Raw genomic sequence first — 14,267 nt, 5'->3', positions numbered from 1 at the left:
GAAAGTCAGGGCTTTTGTTTTCAAACAAATTTCATCAGCCACCTTGTCTTTTTAGCTCTGCTATTAATTTTTGCCTGTTCCACTGAGAAAACCAACAGTGTTCATTACAACCCACTTATTCAGAACCAGTTCTCTGAACCAGACCTGCCCCTGGCCAGAGCTGATCCAGTGAGCGATGTTGGTTGTGCATCTGTGGGAGCAGATTTAATAAAGGGAAAAAACTGCTGCAAAACAGCAGCTGGGAGGGAGGAGTGAGAAGCAGCTGTGCAGACCCCAAGGTCAGTGCAGAAGGAGGGCAGGATGTGCTTCAGGTGCCAGAGCAGAATTTCTCCTGCAGCCTGTGGAGAGGTCCCTGGTGGAGCAGGCTCTTCCCCTGCAGCCCATGGGTCCCATGGCAGAGCAGATCTACACGCTGCAGCCCATGGAGGAGCCCCCGGTGGAGCAGGTGGATGTGGCCTGGAGGAGGCTGCGGCCCATGGAGACCTTTTCAGTCTCCAAGGTTCAGAAACAATTATTTTATCATCTGCCAAACAGATGATTTTTATGCTTGCGGACCTTGATCCACAAAGTTAGTGAAAGAGATAGACAAGAACAAGCTGCTCAACTCCCCTTTGCCCAAGGCTGGTGCTTATCAGTGATGCTGACAAGTCCGGCTGTTCTCCCCAATCAGGAAGGTGTGTTCACAGACTTTGTGATTTCTCTCACGCGGTCAGCTGCCTCCTTGAAGAAATCAAGGTGGTGCATCGCTGGCCATAGAACAAGCCTGGCTATCTATGCTGTGATCCTTCTGTATTCAAAGTAAACTGTGTGGAAAATTCCCCAGTCTTATGAATAAGAATTTTTTTCTAAGTGTACCAGCAAGGTTCTTTTTGTTTTTTCTGCCTGCATATGGCAAGATCAATTTTCAAAACCACTCGTTTTTGTTTTTTTGTTGTTGTTGTTGTTGTTGTTGTTTTCTTGTTGTTTCGTTTTGTTTTCTCAGTTAAATAATGTACCAATAGTTTGTAAAAACCCAAAGGGTAGTACCAAGGAAGCTGCATGAGTAGGTAGTTTTGTCAGTGCTTTTGATGGTAAGCCCACTTTTTCTAACAAAATGCAGGCCTACATTTAGATAATAGTACTAATAAATAAATAATAATATATAGTAAGGAGGAAGCGAGTCTTTGTTATAGGTGGTCCCACAGGGATCAACTGTATCACCAGCAGAGGGTGAAGTGTGTCGTTGCAGTTGCATTTTGTAAAGTATACTTCTGCGGATATAAGGAGCATCTGACTGGTAGTTTTCCACTCCTTTCCTGTGTGTTTTGTTTTTGATGAGAGCAAAGCAAGTTCTCCATCTTGCCTGTAGCAGTTTACCTTGGTTAGTCTTCATCTACAGATTGTAATATACTGACTGGTATGGGGATAGAGTTTTAAAATACACAATTCTACTAAAAGAAAAAAAAAATGAGGCTCTATAAAATGGTATTCTGCAGCCAAATGTTAATGCCCAGAAGTTAGATGTTAACGAAGCCATCTGCCTGCAAATACAAATGCAGCGATATGAATAATTTTAATTGTCAGGTCATACCATGTTAAATTCTCAGCACAATTTCTCTCAGCTGAGAAACTCTAAGCACAATCAGTAGCAAGGGGTTGAATGTTAAAACATACAAAAAAAAGATATGAAAATAAAATAATAATAATAATTTATTATGAAAATAATATTATGAAAATAAAAGTATTTATGAACATTTATTTGAAACATAAGTGTAACAGTAAACATAAGTATTACAGAGTACAGTTGACCTGGAATATGAAATCTTGCATTGTTCATATGACAAGATAAACCATTTTTTTTCCTTTTATTTTTCTGTTCTTGAGGCCTAAATGTTGCTGACATCTCTTCTGAGGCTGGCCATAGAGCACGCTGTGAAAAAGATTGGGTTCACTTGCTTTGGCTGTTCTACAGATCAGATAACACAGTATCTTTCTAAGCATTTGTAATACAAAAGCAACTGCTTGGGCTTCATCAGATGGTTCTTCATATACAGGTTGTTTCATATCTCTGTAGGTAGATATAATAACAGCTTGGAAAAGATTGATAAAAAGACAGATCATCACGAACATGAAAGAGGCTAGGAACAGACCACCCAGCAACCTGTTGGAATAAAAGTCAGTATCTCTGAAAGCTAAAACACTGTAAGAGAATATAGTCTGAGCTGAGCGAATCATACTATTGTAATTGTCATCATGCTGGCCAAACACAAGGTAGCCAAAGGCCATAAATACAAAGAGGTACACCACCAATACAAGAGCCATAGAGAAGATTACAGGAAGAGCTGTCATGATTGATCGCTGTGCCAGGTGCACATCATAAAAGAATTGAGAATATTTTAGAGTTCTCAAAACTACAAGAAATGCCAAGAAGCCCATAGTAATCCTTAAAATCTGATCTAAATGACAAACTGCATGAAAAGGAATGAAATCATTTGGGTGAAGTAAGTAGAACTTCACTATATCAGCTCCCATCTTAAACTTTAGGACCCTTAAAAGAACAAAAAGGAGGAATGTTGATACTAAGCCAAAATTAATTAAGTTAGAAGGGGTTTTAGTATTTTTTTTCCCTCGCACAATGATGTAAAGGCCATCTCCAATGTAAATGAACAGAAAGGCAACAAAAACAACAAAAAGCAGTTGTTGACCTTTTGTTTGCTGATGAAAAATGGGGAGTGCAAAAGAGCGTACTGACAAACTTGGTTTTATGATCCCCAGGTGCGAAAGTTCAAATATGACTGAGATACTGCAGAAGAGCTGCACATCGGAGTTAAATGTAGTTAGTTCAATGATCAGAGCCCACGTATCTTCATCGATCCAATGACTCTTTTGCAGCAAATCCAGCCTTGTTGTTGAATTATGTCTTCCTTCTTCGGGGAAAAAGTAAAAGGTGTAACCTCCGGATTTGTATGTGTGCAAATTGCCAAATGAGTAATAACTCCACGGAGTCCTGTTTGGCTGGTAAGTAAACCCAAGCCGACTGCTGGCATCCTTGGAAACAGACTGGTTGGAAATCTTTGACCAACTGCCAGCATAGTCACCTTTCTCTTCAGTGTCCCTGCCGTATTTGTGAAGACAGTGGCTTTCGCTGATCACAAATTTATTTACAAAGCTGTGAGGATGGAAACATTTTTTCTCAGTCTGTTTAGCCCGTATTTGCCTCATCCTAGGCAAACCAATAATTTTGGACCAGCTCTCAGGAAGGAAGGAAGGCTGAACGTTGTTGTGGATCAAGGGCAAGAAGATATCATCCATCCACGTGTAAATATCTTCTATCTTGTCCACAGGGGAGAGTCTGGGAGAGAACTGGTTCTGAATAAATTGGTTGTAGTGAAAAACGTTGGTGTTCTCACTGGAATAGGCAAAATGTAATACCAGAGCTAAAAAGACAAGGTGGCTAATGAAATCTCGTATGAAAATGAAAGCCTTGGCTTTAATTTTTGCCCTTTTCAGCATCTTTGCAATTTCATCAGCTTCTAAAGGCTTATACTGCTTGGTGCCTCTGATTTGGGCAAGTTTAAAGCGCTTCTCCCTCATCTCATCTTCACTCAGTGTTTCCTTGTCCAGCTTAATCTCAGAATGATTTTCCTGAGTTAACCATGGAATGTTTTCACAGCATTTAGGACGAAGTGTATTCAAAGCTGAGTAACAAACGATTTTTAGGACAGAAAGGAAAAACACATTCTGAATAAAGGAGGCTGCTGATGCCAAAAACCACTCCATTGAAGTCTGGTAGCCGTAAGACAAACCATACAGTACAATGAAAAATGACGATACACCAGTTACAGCTATAACCAATGCCCACGAGAGGTAGACGCACCACCAACAAAAAACCACCTGTGGTGTCTTGCGAAAGGGCCTGGAGGTGACATTTAGCGGCTTGATTTCTTTCAAAAAGTTGCCCCCTTCTTCTGCAGAGTTTTTATTGAAACTGGAATTGGATGGTGGCCCTCTCTGCAAGGCCTGAGCCTTTGGAGGGGAATTCTTTTTGGCCGTCTGCTCCTCAGCTCCAGTTGCATTTGCATCTCTTTCAGAAACGGGGGAGTTGCTCCAGTTCTGGGGAGCTCGTTGGTTGCTCGTCCTTTGGTGAGGCAGCGGGCCCTGTGCATTGCTGGGACCAGGAAAGTTCTCCAGGGTATTATTATTCCTGGATTGTGCTGAAGTTTCTGAGAGGTACCATTTTTGCAAAGGTTCCTTCCAGTTTTTAAGCCTTCCAGAAAGGAGGGGTGGACTTCTGGTTGGGTCTTTCTGGGAATACTTAAATAAGGCAATGATAACCATCTCCACAGGCATCGTAACCAAAGCACATTCAATTCCTACTATTATCGATCTCAAGTACCTCAAGTGTATTGGAGATTGTTCTTCCTTGTCAACATTAAAGAACATAATGTTAACGAGCAGCTTTAATAACAACATTGTTAAACATGAAGATAACCTTTGGAGCCTGGTGAAATTGCCATTAAGAACACGGGCAAAAATCGAGAGCCACAGATGGCCCTCTGTCAGACTATGGGAGAGATGGATCAAAAAGTAGTCCTTTCTGGGTAGGAGATCTTTGGGGTTTGTGACAAAAAATGTCCTTTCCAGTAAGCCATCTCCCTTGTCGAGAGAAAGCCACTTCCTGCACATAAAGAACCAGGTCTTCCGAGTGGACGTGTTTTCAACTTTGGCTCTGCTTAAGAACCATCCAGGAGATGGGCCTCTGTTATTGTGCCAGACCCTGAAGGCACAGATGTCTCCTAAGCGTTCCCCGGTAGTCAAGAGAAAGCAGTCAGTGCTTCCTTGACGGAAAGAAGGAACCTGTGGGTGCTGTAAGCAGTGGACATCGCTTGTGCCGTTCTGACCGATAAGCTGGAGAAAAACGTCAGCTTTGGTTCCAGCTCCCCAGCGACTGCCTGTGTATAAGGTGACCAAAAAGCTCTCTTTGTCCGAGGGGTCGTTGTCAGGCAGAACTATAATCTTGTCTTTGCTGGCCCTGTCAGCCCTGTCTTTTTGCATGGCCCAGACGGACAAGAACAAGTAGACTGCAAAAATGAAGAGCACCGTTAAAAGTGTCACAGGATTTTTAGGGATGTCTGCTATGAGCGTTTTCTCCAGGTCCACCGTGTTGGGAGTAACTATTACTTTGGCTGCCAGGAACCTGATGTCAAATGTGGATGTATTTGAGGCCACATGAACTGACAGGCTTCTGTGACTCTGCTTCATCTTGCAGATGCAGTGTACCCTCTGCCAGTCAGTCAAGGGGCCAAGCCTGCACAGGTCTTCCCTCCACTGATTTTGAACTCCACCCAGAAACAAGCACTGGTCACTGAAAATGTTGATGCTCACCAGCCCCGTGGTTGGATACCTTGCAAGGTAGGGCGTCAGCAAGACAATAGAGATGTTCTGACTCTCGGCACTACTTCCTTGAGCTGCAGCTTTCAGCAGTGACTCTGGGAGACAGATAACATAAGGAGCCTTGATGTTACAGTCTGCATTAGCCGTCTTGGTTTTGCTTGCAACCGTCGGCATATCGGGAAAAGAATCAAAAGAGGCTATGGGAAAAGCTTGAGTGATGTTTGTGTTTGTAAACACTACCACCTGGAAGGTCACTTTTAATTTTGTCAGGATTTGGACGTATATAATCTTGGTATTTCTGTTCACTTCAAGACTAAATCCTCCAGTAGTGTAGGTTTCTGTTCTATCAGGTCCCACTGCTAATGGAAAAGTTGATGATTCAGTATCCTTCCTTGCAATAAGAATGTCCGCTTCTTCAGGCAGGATCCCTTGCAGATCTCCATTAGCCTTGGTCTCTGCCATCTTGAAGCCCAAGACGGTTGTTGCAATTTCTGATGTGTAACCTAGCCATGGGAAAGGATTCTCATCAAACTCAAAAACTGCAGTGGAAATGACAGCGTTGCGGGGCAGACTTGAATTCTGTCCTTTTTGCAGTGTTGGATAGAAACAATTCCTGCAGGTTTCTGTGGCTGAGAACACATTGGTGACATTCCAGTTTTCATCCTTCTTCAAAGTGATGTTCCAGTTTTTCGTTTCCATGACAGTGTCTGTCTCTCCGGGGACTTTGCCCTGGAAAACTATCTCTGTTAAGTTTTCCATGATGGAGAAGACTTGCATGACTCCACCAACATTGACATTCCTGCGAGGCAGAAGAGCAGCCCTCAGGATGTTGGACAAGCACCTTAGTATTCCGCTGGTCTGAATTTCTGTTTGTTCAGACCAGTGGCTCTCATTCCTCTGTATTTTCAGCACTCTCGTTACTTCGGTCAGTTTTGTAATGGCAATCTCTTGTGAACGAATGTTCACTTCCTCCGGTTCCTCTGTGACTTGAAAAAGGGAGGCAACTACTTGGTTGATTTCCATCATGCTCTCAACCGAAATATTTAGAGCTGTTTTAATCAGGCTTTCCCGAAACTGAGCCTTGGGTATCTGGATTGTTGGTGCAGCTTTAATATAGTTGAGGACTGAGGCTGCAAGATAAGCCAAATAACCAGCATTAAAATAGTCTCCGGTCTGGAGATAAGCTGTCATGGGTGCGCTTAAACCGCTCACTGAGGCAAGCATTTCATGAAAGATGACAGCTAGTGGTCGACTCTTCACAGGGTTCTCCACTCGGATATATAAGCTCACTTGGGTAAATGCCCCAAGAGAATCACTGACTTGAACATACAGGGTCAAAGTAGACTTCCGAGAGGGCATGCCAACCGGCAGGAAAGATGGAGGAGTTCTAGGCTGATAGCCAATGTACAGAATGGTGCCAAAAGTGTTTTTCTCCACTGAGCTTATTTTGGCGGTCTGGGATACATCAGAAGCTACTATTACTTTATATGTCAGAGGTAAGTTGCTGTCGGAAAATCCATTGCACTGGACAACAAATTTAGTCCGAAAGGCTGTACCCCGGTGTGGGCTGATGCTGCACTTTCCAGCCCTGGGAGGAGAATTCACTCTGAATGCATATCTGTAGAGTGCTGACCCACCGCCCCGAGTGGTCACTTTTAAGAGCAGCGTGTATGACTGATGTGCAGTATTTGTAAAGGTCAGAGCATGTATAGAGAGGTAAGGACCAGACCTGCCCGTTGAAGTCCTGGAAGACCAGTCAAAGCGGATTTCGGTAGAGTTTTCCAAACAAAGGGACCAGAGGTAGACTGGCTGGCTCTTTGTTGGACAGTTTAGGCATTTTCCCAACAATGTAAACCTCTCCGTCGGAATGACAGTGCTGCCACAGTTCTCAAGGCATGCCACGGCCAGAAGAGGAGGGGAGCCAGGCTTCACGTCTACGGTCTGCTTGGCATAGCTCTTTCTACTGTCCTTCTGAATGACCAGAAGGAAGTGGTATGCAGCGTTTCCTGAGAGGAATTCTGGTGGCACTGCTTGAATGGAACCCGTAGGTGTTGGCCATTTCAAGTCCCTCTGGGAGTGATGACATTTCTGTCCTGCGCTAACTTTCATGGTCTCATAGTCCGACACCTTTTTAGTGCAGTACCAAGTAAACATGATTCCCTCGAGCACCTCCTGCGAATCGGGGTCGTAGGACGCGGAGCCATCAAGAGTCCAACGATCCGAGAAACCCACCGTCCGGTACGTGCCTCCAGCGATATTTGCCACTAGATCACTTCTCTCGATCTGAAGGAAAACTCTGTCCGTGCGACTGAAATATCTTTTAGTCCCAAGCACATACACTGTAGCAGTAAAATAAACCTGATACGTGCCGTAATTCAGAGTACAACCGGGGACAGTTAGCTGTACCGTGTCTGCACCGTGCAGGAAGGACACATTTAAAGGTTTGTCCCAGTCTGGATTCGTTTTCATGTCCGGAACAGCATAGAATATCCACTGCGGCTTTATAGACAAGCTGAGGCTGCAGTCTACTAGCACTCTGGCATACAGGTAGAAAGTCATGCCCCTTTTCTGATGTATGACAGACATGTGAAGAGGCTTTTGAATTATGACAGAGTTTAGCTTACAGGCTGCTGCCTGTCGAAGCACCGCCATTTCCATTGTTCTCGGGGTGCTATCACTGACCGCGAGCCTGAAGAGAGCTGGCACGAGTCCCCTCGGGGTGCCGCTCCCTTCTGCCACAAGTCCTGCGTCTTCTTCTGGGTGGAAGGGTGGTGCAGAGCGACGAACCAACCGTGGGGCACCTCCTCTGTGATTGCTGCACATGCCTGTGCTGTTGAGGACAGCACGTCTTGACAGCATCACGACACTGATGTTGCGGTGAAGACACGTGGGTGCCGAGCACAAACTGGACGAGCACTGCACCGTGACGAGGCCAGAGGCTGCGGGCAGAGGAACGTGTCCAGGCCTCGGGAGGCCTGTGTGCAGCGTGACCTGCCCTGCCCAGCCAGAGGTGCTCGTCGCTCGGGCTGAGTTGAGGTACCAGAGGCAGTGTGGTGGGGCTGGCGGCTGCATCCCTCCCTTCTCGGCCTTGGGTCCCGCTCCTGGGGCCGGCTGGTAGCGCAGTGTCACAGTGCCGCTCCCCGGGCATGCAACGCAGCCCTGAGTGTCATGCCCTCGGGAGACGTGTACGTGAGGGCCCGGGCAGGTGAGCAGCAGCGGTGGTGGCTGCAGGCGGGGAGCAGGGGCTAGCAGGGCTTGGAGAAACAAGCCGAGCAGCGGAAGGAGGAGAGCAGGGTGCAGAGGCATGGCGGCAGCGCCCCGAGGGCCCCGGGGAGCACCGGCACTGCGGTCGGCAGGGCGGGAGCCAGCCGAAAAGCCCCAGCCGCCGGCGGGGTCTAACGGCCACAGCTCGGAACCCGCTCCGCGGAGCCCGGCCCCTGCCCCCCGGCCCCGGCGGCAGGGCAAGAAAGCCGCCGGGCTGCAGAGGCGCCCCGGGGCGGCCGGGCCCAGCGTGGCCGACAGGAGCAGTGCGCCCCACTGAGGGACTGCAAGGTCCGGCGGGGCGGAGGGGAGGGGAGCGGCGCGACCAGGGGCCGGGCCGGGCCGGGCCGGGCCGGGCCGGGCCGGAGGAGCCCCGGGGGTGCTGAGAGCCCACGGGGCAGCGTGGCCGGAGCCGGGGCCGGGGCCGGGGCTGGGGGAGAAAAGCAAAAAGCTCCTCTGGGTGCCGCAGGTTCTGCAGAGCACTGCGAAACGGCCGCACGGAACCAGAGGAATAAAGGGGATTGATCGCTCACAGCCGGTTGGCATGGCAGCAGAGACGCCGCTAGAAGGGAAAAGTCAGCAGGAAAGCAGCAGCAAGGGCAAGGCTTTGGTCTGGCCCAAAAGAGGAAAGGCAAAGCAGGAAAAGGAGTGGAGGCAATTGCACTTTCCTTCAGGAAGCCTGCCAGCAGACAGTCTGTTCTGGGTTTAGGGAGGAGGATGAGGGGAAATGAGCGCAGGAAACAGCAGAGCCAGCATGTGTGAAAAAGGAAGGTGATGGCTGCTTTACAAGCTCTTCGTCTACCTTGTACCTACTCGGCTCTCCTGGGTTTCATTCAGTCACAGATTCGTAGTCTCCCAGGCTTGTAAGGTGGACACTCAAGTACTAGAAGTGTTGGGATGTGAGCCTTTAAACCAATCAGTGAGAAAAGAAAGCGTTTGAGTACTGTTGGAAAAGATGTCTTTGCGAGGCTCTCTAAAAGTTTTGACAACTACAGTATTAGTTAGGTGAGTAAGTTGGGAAGGGAAGCCCCTAAGGTAGTGAGGTGACAAATGTGGTGGTTGTGTGGCCATCCTGTTTGGGAAAAGGCAGTATTGCTTTTGTATATAGAAACCTGGGGTCTTCCTTTCCCGTGTCACTGTTTCATACAAGGTGTATCTTCAGCAGAGGAACCAGCCCAAGTTTGTCTGCAGGGAGTTAAGTGTAGTCCTCACCTTGTAAGGTATAAATTGTAGAATTTGAAAGGCTGTATAATTTTTGGTTCTTTATCCCCACTGCTAACCCAACAAATTGAGATGTATGTACAGGTGCACAAAAAGTGTCTGCATCTGCTAACATTGTTCTCACAGCTTTTTCCTGTTTTGAAAAAAAAAATAAACAGTTGAAAAACATCAGAACATCACCACTTTTTAAAGTCTGTCATCTCAGTGTGTGAAATCCTTCATTTCTCATCTGTTTGTTGTGCAGGCCTGGCAGGATGCTGGACTTGGCCTGTCCACTGCTAGCAATGAAGCCTGTAAACTCTTTGATGCAGTGCTCACCCAGGTATGACGAAAAATGGGGTCTGAAGGGACTTGTGCATAAAACAGTCTTTGGTGTAGCTGATTTTTACATTCCTTAACAGCTGAAAGATTAGACAGAAGCTGTACTGAGTTTTGTTTCTTGAGGAAGGCATGATTAGGCAATCACAGTGTGTGTGTGTTTGTGTTCATGTATCTGCATTGGTTCTTTCCAGTAGCATGTGTGTTGGTTAGCTACTGGCTGTCAAGTCTGACAGGTAAGCTGTGGTCTCAGAAATGTTATGTTCTCACACGTGTTCTTCAAATCGGGCTGAATTCAGCCATTAGCAGTCAGCAGAAAACCCTCATAGCAGAGAGTGATGCCAAACACTGTAGCTGTGGGAGGGTAGTGTGCTCATCCCACTGGACCCTGGAGAATCAAACACTTGACATAAGCTGCACAGAGAACAAAGGCTGTTAGTTCTGCTGGTGGCCAGGCTACCTTAAAGAAAGCAGCTTCTGTGTTTTCTAACTGAGCTAATTGTATTTGAATGTAAAGGTTCTCTGCTATCATTTGTCTTGCTTCTGACTTTCACGTGGCTGGGAGAAGGAGAAGATGCCCAATGTCATTGGGGATTCCTTGACACAGTCTCTCTCTTTTACAGTATGCAACCTGGGCCAATGATGAGGGTCTCGGGGGTATTGAGGGATGTCTCTCCAAGCTAAAAGCAGCAGATCCAAATTTTAGTAAGTATAATCTTTAATGGTTAGTATGGAAAGTGTTGCATAATTCCTTGCCTCTTTGTGTTAACCGTGCTTCATTTAGGCAAGTGGGAAGCAGTGGGTTGCAGAACTCTGTAAAGATTCTTTATAGTCAAGAGCAGGCTGGGATGATGTGTTTGGTTTTGTGTTTTTCTTTTCATTTGAAGTCTTCTTAAATGCTTATCATGAAAGGCCTAGAAAACTTCAGGCTTATAAGCCTTTCTGTCCCTTGTCACTACAGATCAGTCCCATTTTAAAACAAAACAAAACTGTGTTAATGCTTATGTAGAGATGAGTTTCCTACAGTTCTGTATGGCTCAAGTTGTAATGGGCTGGTTTCTCTAGCAATGGGACATGTCATCGCTAATGGTTTGGAGTTGATTGGTACTGGAAGTTCAGTGCGGCTCAACAAAGAGCTGGACAGTGCAATGAGAACAATGATGACACTGTCAAAATCCCAGCCTCTGAGTGAGCGGGAGAAGCTTCACGTATCAGCGCTGGACATGTTTGCCCATGGGTAAGTGTCTAGACCTATGGGGAAGGGGACAGGAGCTGGTTTTGTCATTCAGAATCTCCTTGCTGTTGCTGTGTACCGCCTTAGCACGTGTCCCGCTTGCTCTTCTGTTGTCGCTTTCCTCACATGTAAAGGACTGGGAAGAGTTTTAGCTACCACAGGTAGAGGTGATGCTGGGGAGTGGTGTTGCCTAGCTGTCTAGCTAGACAACTAGCGAAGGATCAATGTGCAATGTTGGTGGCTGTGCTGAAATTTATCTCCCCAACCTGTATCACCATGACTAGTTTGCCATCAGAACCGTAGGAGGAAAAGTGCTGTATGGCCTCTCTTAAAGCATGAAGCACTCCTTGTTTTAAATCTGTCTTAGATCTGTCAGTGGAGTAAATGGTTTAGAACTAAGATACTTAATATTTAAGTACTCTGATGTCCAGTATAATATAATACAGACTTGGACCCACAGAAGCAAAGTCTATAACAGACCTTTCTTCTCCTCTCTGTTGTCTTCCTATGTCAAAAAAGATTTCCTCTGAAAAATGGGATATGGCAGTGTCAGAAGTGCTGTAAAGACTTACTGTTCCATTGAATATGATGAATTTATTTGCACTGTAGAAAGTATTGGCTAATCATTCACTTGCATTATTCGTCAAACAAACAGGTGAACATGGGTTTACCTCATGTATTTTGTAGCAAAGGTAAAGAGGAAGCTACCGAAGCCGTTACTATGGGATCAATTCCCACTAGAGGAGAGGGAAGATATCTGTGTGCATGTGAAGCTAGATTAATTATTGAGTCATAGAATCATTTAGGTTGGAAAAGATGTTCAAAATCATCAAGTCCGACCGTCAGCCTGACCTGCCAAGTCCCATCACTAAGCCAGGTCCTTTAGTGAGACATCCACAGGTTTCTTAAATACCTCCGGGGATGGGGACTCCAGCACTTCCCTAGGCAAGCTGTTCCAATGGTTGACCACCCTCTGTGTGAATAAATTCTTCCTAGTATCCAAACTAAACATCTTGAGACCATTTGCACAAATTTGTTGCACATTGCACAACTTGAGACGATTTTGTTGAGTTCTATCGCTTGTTACCTGAGAAAAGAGACCAACTTCCTCCTTGCTGCAGCCTCCTTTCAGGTAATTGTAGAGAGCCAAGACTCCTCCCCTCCTCCTTCTTTTCTCCAGACTAAATAGCCCCAGTTCCCTCAGTCACTGCTCATAAATCTGTTCTCATCCCTTCAGCAGCTTCGTTCTCCTCTGCACACACTCCATCAACTCAGTATACTTCTTGAAGTGGGCGGGTCCAAACCTGAAAACAGTACTCAAGGTGTGGTGTCACCAGTGCCAAGTACAAAGGGACAATTACTCCTCTAGTGTTTCTGGCCACGCTATTCCTGATGGAAGCCAAGTTGCCATTGGCCTTGTTGGCCACCTGGGCACATTGCTGGCTCATGTTTAGCCAGCTGTCAACCAGCACCCCTAGTTCCTTTCCTGATGAACAACTTTCCAGCCACTCTTCCCCAAGCCTATCCCACTGCATGGGGTTGTTACAACCCAAGTGCAGCACCTGGCATTTAGCTTTGTTGCATGTCATACAGTTGGGCTCAGCACATTGATTTGGCCTACCCAGATCACTCTACAGAGCCTTCCTACCCTCAAGCAGATAACAGCAGGACTCTGTTCAACACCATAGGAAAATCTTTAGATTTATGGTTGAGCTTCTGTTTTTTTCTGTGCAGTTTACAGCTTGTTTTTTTAACACAAGAATATTTATTTTATATTATTTCCCAGAAAGTACTCAGTGAAGATAATGTCATTGTTTCTTACAGAAGAAACATCCTTAAATTCCTTCAAGAAAAAAAAAAAGTCTTTTGATGTTGAATTTTCTCTTTTTCAGAATAGCATGAGTTTAGAACTAACCGTAGAGTCGGGTTTGTGTGCCTTCTTTCAGCGTTCACAATATTTCTATATTTCTAGCCAGCTCCCCAAAGCTTGTGATCTATGGGAACAGATTCTGCAGAGCCATCCGACGGACTTGCTAGCCCTCAAATTTTCCCAGGACACTTATTTCTACCTGGGATATCATATACAAATGCGAGACTCTGTTGCACGGGTTTTTCCTTTCTGGACACCTGATGTTCCTCTAAGCAGGTAGGTCATGCTTCGTTTTAAAAATAGGTCTTTATCTGGTGTAATGTATACATGCTTTGTCTTTTTAACTTCAAACACATCTGAAGGATAGGCTCTGTTGAACAAAGACGTAGAAAAGATCACAGGCTTGTAAGTGAAGTCAAGTGAATTATAGACACCTGGAACATCTCTCCTGTATCCCTGCTGATACTGTTAGTGATTTTTTGGTTTGTTTGTTTTAGAAGTGAGCTTTAGGTCAGTTAGTAATTTTTGCTAGCAAATGTGGCACATCATGTACCACATAGGATAGTTTTTGTTTGTTTGTTTTATTTCTTATTTATTTTATTTAGTTAGTTAAGTCCTGAAAGTTTTGGTTTCCCAAGGTTAATTCGGGGTAATCTGAATCTACTGACAAGCAGTTAATTGATAAAAACAATTACTTGGGGATAATTTTTTTAATTATTTTTAAGACCTGTTAAATTACTTGAAAGCTGCTAACTTTATGTAAAAATCTGCATCAAATTATACATCAGCACATACATTTAACATTTAGAAATAGAATAGACCCTCCATAGTCAAACATAATTTTCTAAATATTCTGTGAATATTTATGTAGACCCATGCTCTGTATCTTGATATCCAGTACAATCTTTTCTCTTTTTCTCTTCTACAAGCTCTGTAAAGAATATAGACTGAATGTTAACATAATAATGAATCTAAGGCACCCCACAAAAT

The 14,267-nt window shown here is 45.3% G+C and overlaps 2 protein-coding genes across 2 annotated transcripts in view; one reads left to right on the top strand and one right to left on the bottom strand.

The window, feature by feature from the left end:
- Positions 1-1,728: 1,728 nt before the first annotated feature.
- Positions 1,729-8,779, bottom strand: PKDREJ (polycystin family receptor for egg jelly). The gene has a single exon (XM_066990284.1). It carries the CDS (start codon positions 8,677-8,679, stop codon positions 1,813-1,815), a length of 6,867 nt encoding a protein of 2,288 aa, XP_066846385.1. The 5' UTR covers positions 8,680-8,779; the 3' UTR covers positions 1,729-1,812.
- The window catches only part of LOC106029438 (tetratricopeptide repeat protein 38), a gene marked incomplete at its 5' end in the record, with an annotated part of 22,099 nt that continues 16,604 nt past the window's right edge, over positions 8,773-14,267 (top strand). Inside the window, 5 exons of the mRNA XM_048055959.1 lie at positions 8,773-8,925; positions 10,100-10,177; positions 10,797-10,878; positions 11,239-11,410; positions 13,380-13,553. Of these exons, the coding sequence (XP_047911916.1) occupies positions 8,773-8,925; positions 10,100-10,177; positions 10,797-10,878; positions 11,239-11,410; positions 13,380-13,553 (659 nt within the window). The remainder of the gene's footprint in view (positions 8,926-10,099; positions 10,178-10,796; positions 10,879-11,238; positions 11,411-13,379; positions 13,554-14,267) is intronic.

This window comes from Anser cygnoides, chromosome 1 (assembly GCF_040182565.1).
Source record: "Anser cygnoides isolate HZ-2024a breed goose chromosome 1, Taihu_goose_T2T_genome, whole genome shotgun sequence".
NCBI lineage: Eukaryota > Metazoa > Chordata > Aves > Anseriformes > Anatidae > Anser > Anser cygnoides.
The sequence above is the reverse complement of the archived record's forward strand: the minus strand, read 5'-3'. Positions and strand labels throughout refer to the sequence as shown.

What these genes read in the sequence shown, in the direction of transcription:
- PKDREJ (XM_066990284.1), bottom strand. Translation starts at nt 8,679, where the DNA reads ATGCCTCTGCACCCTGCTCTCCTCCTTCCGCTGCTCGGCTTGTTTCTC.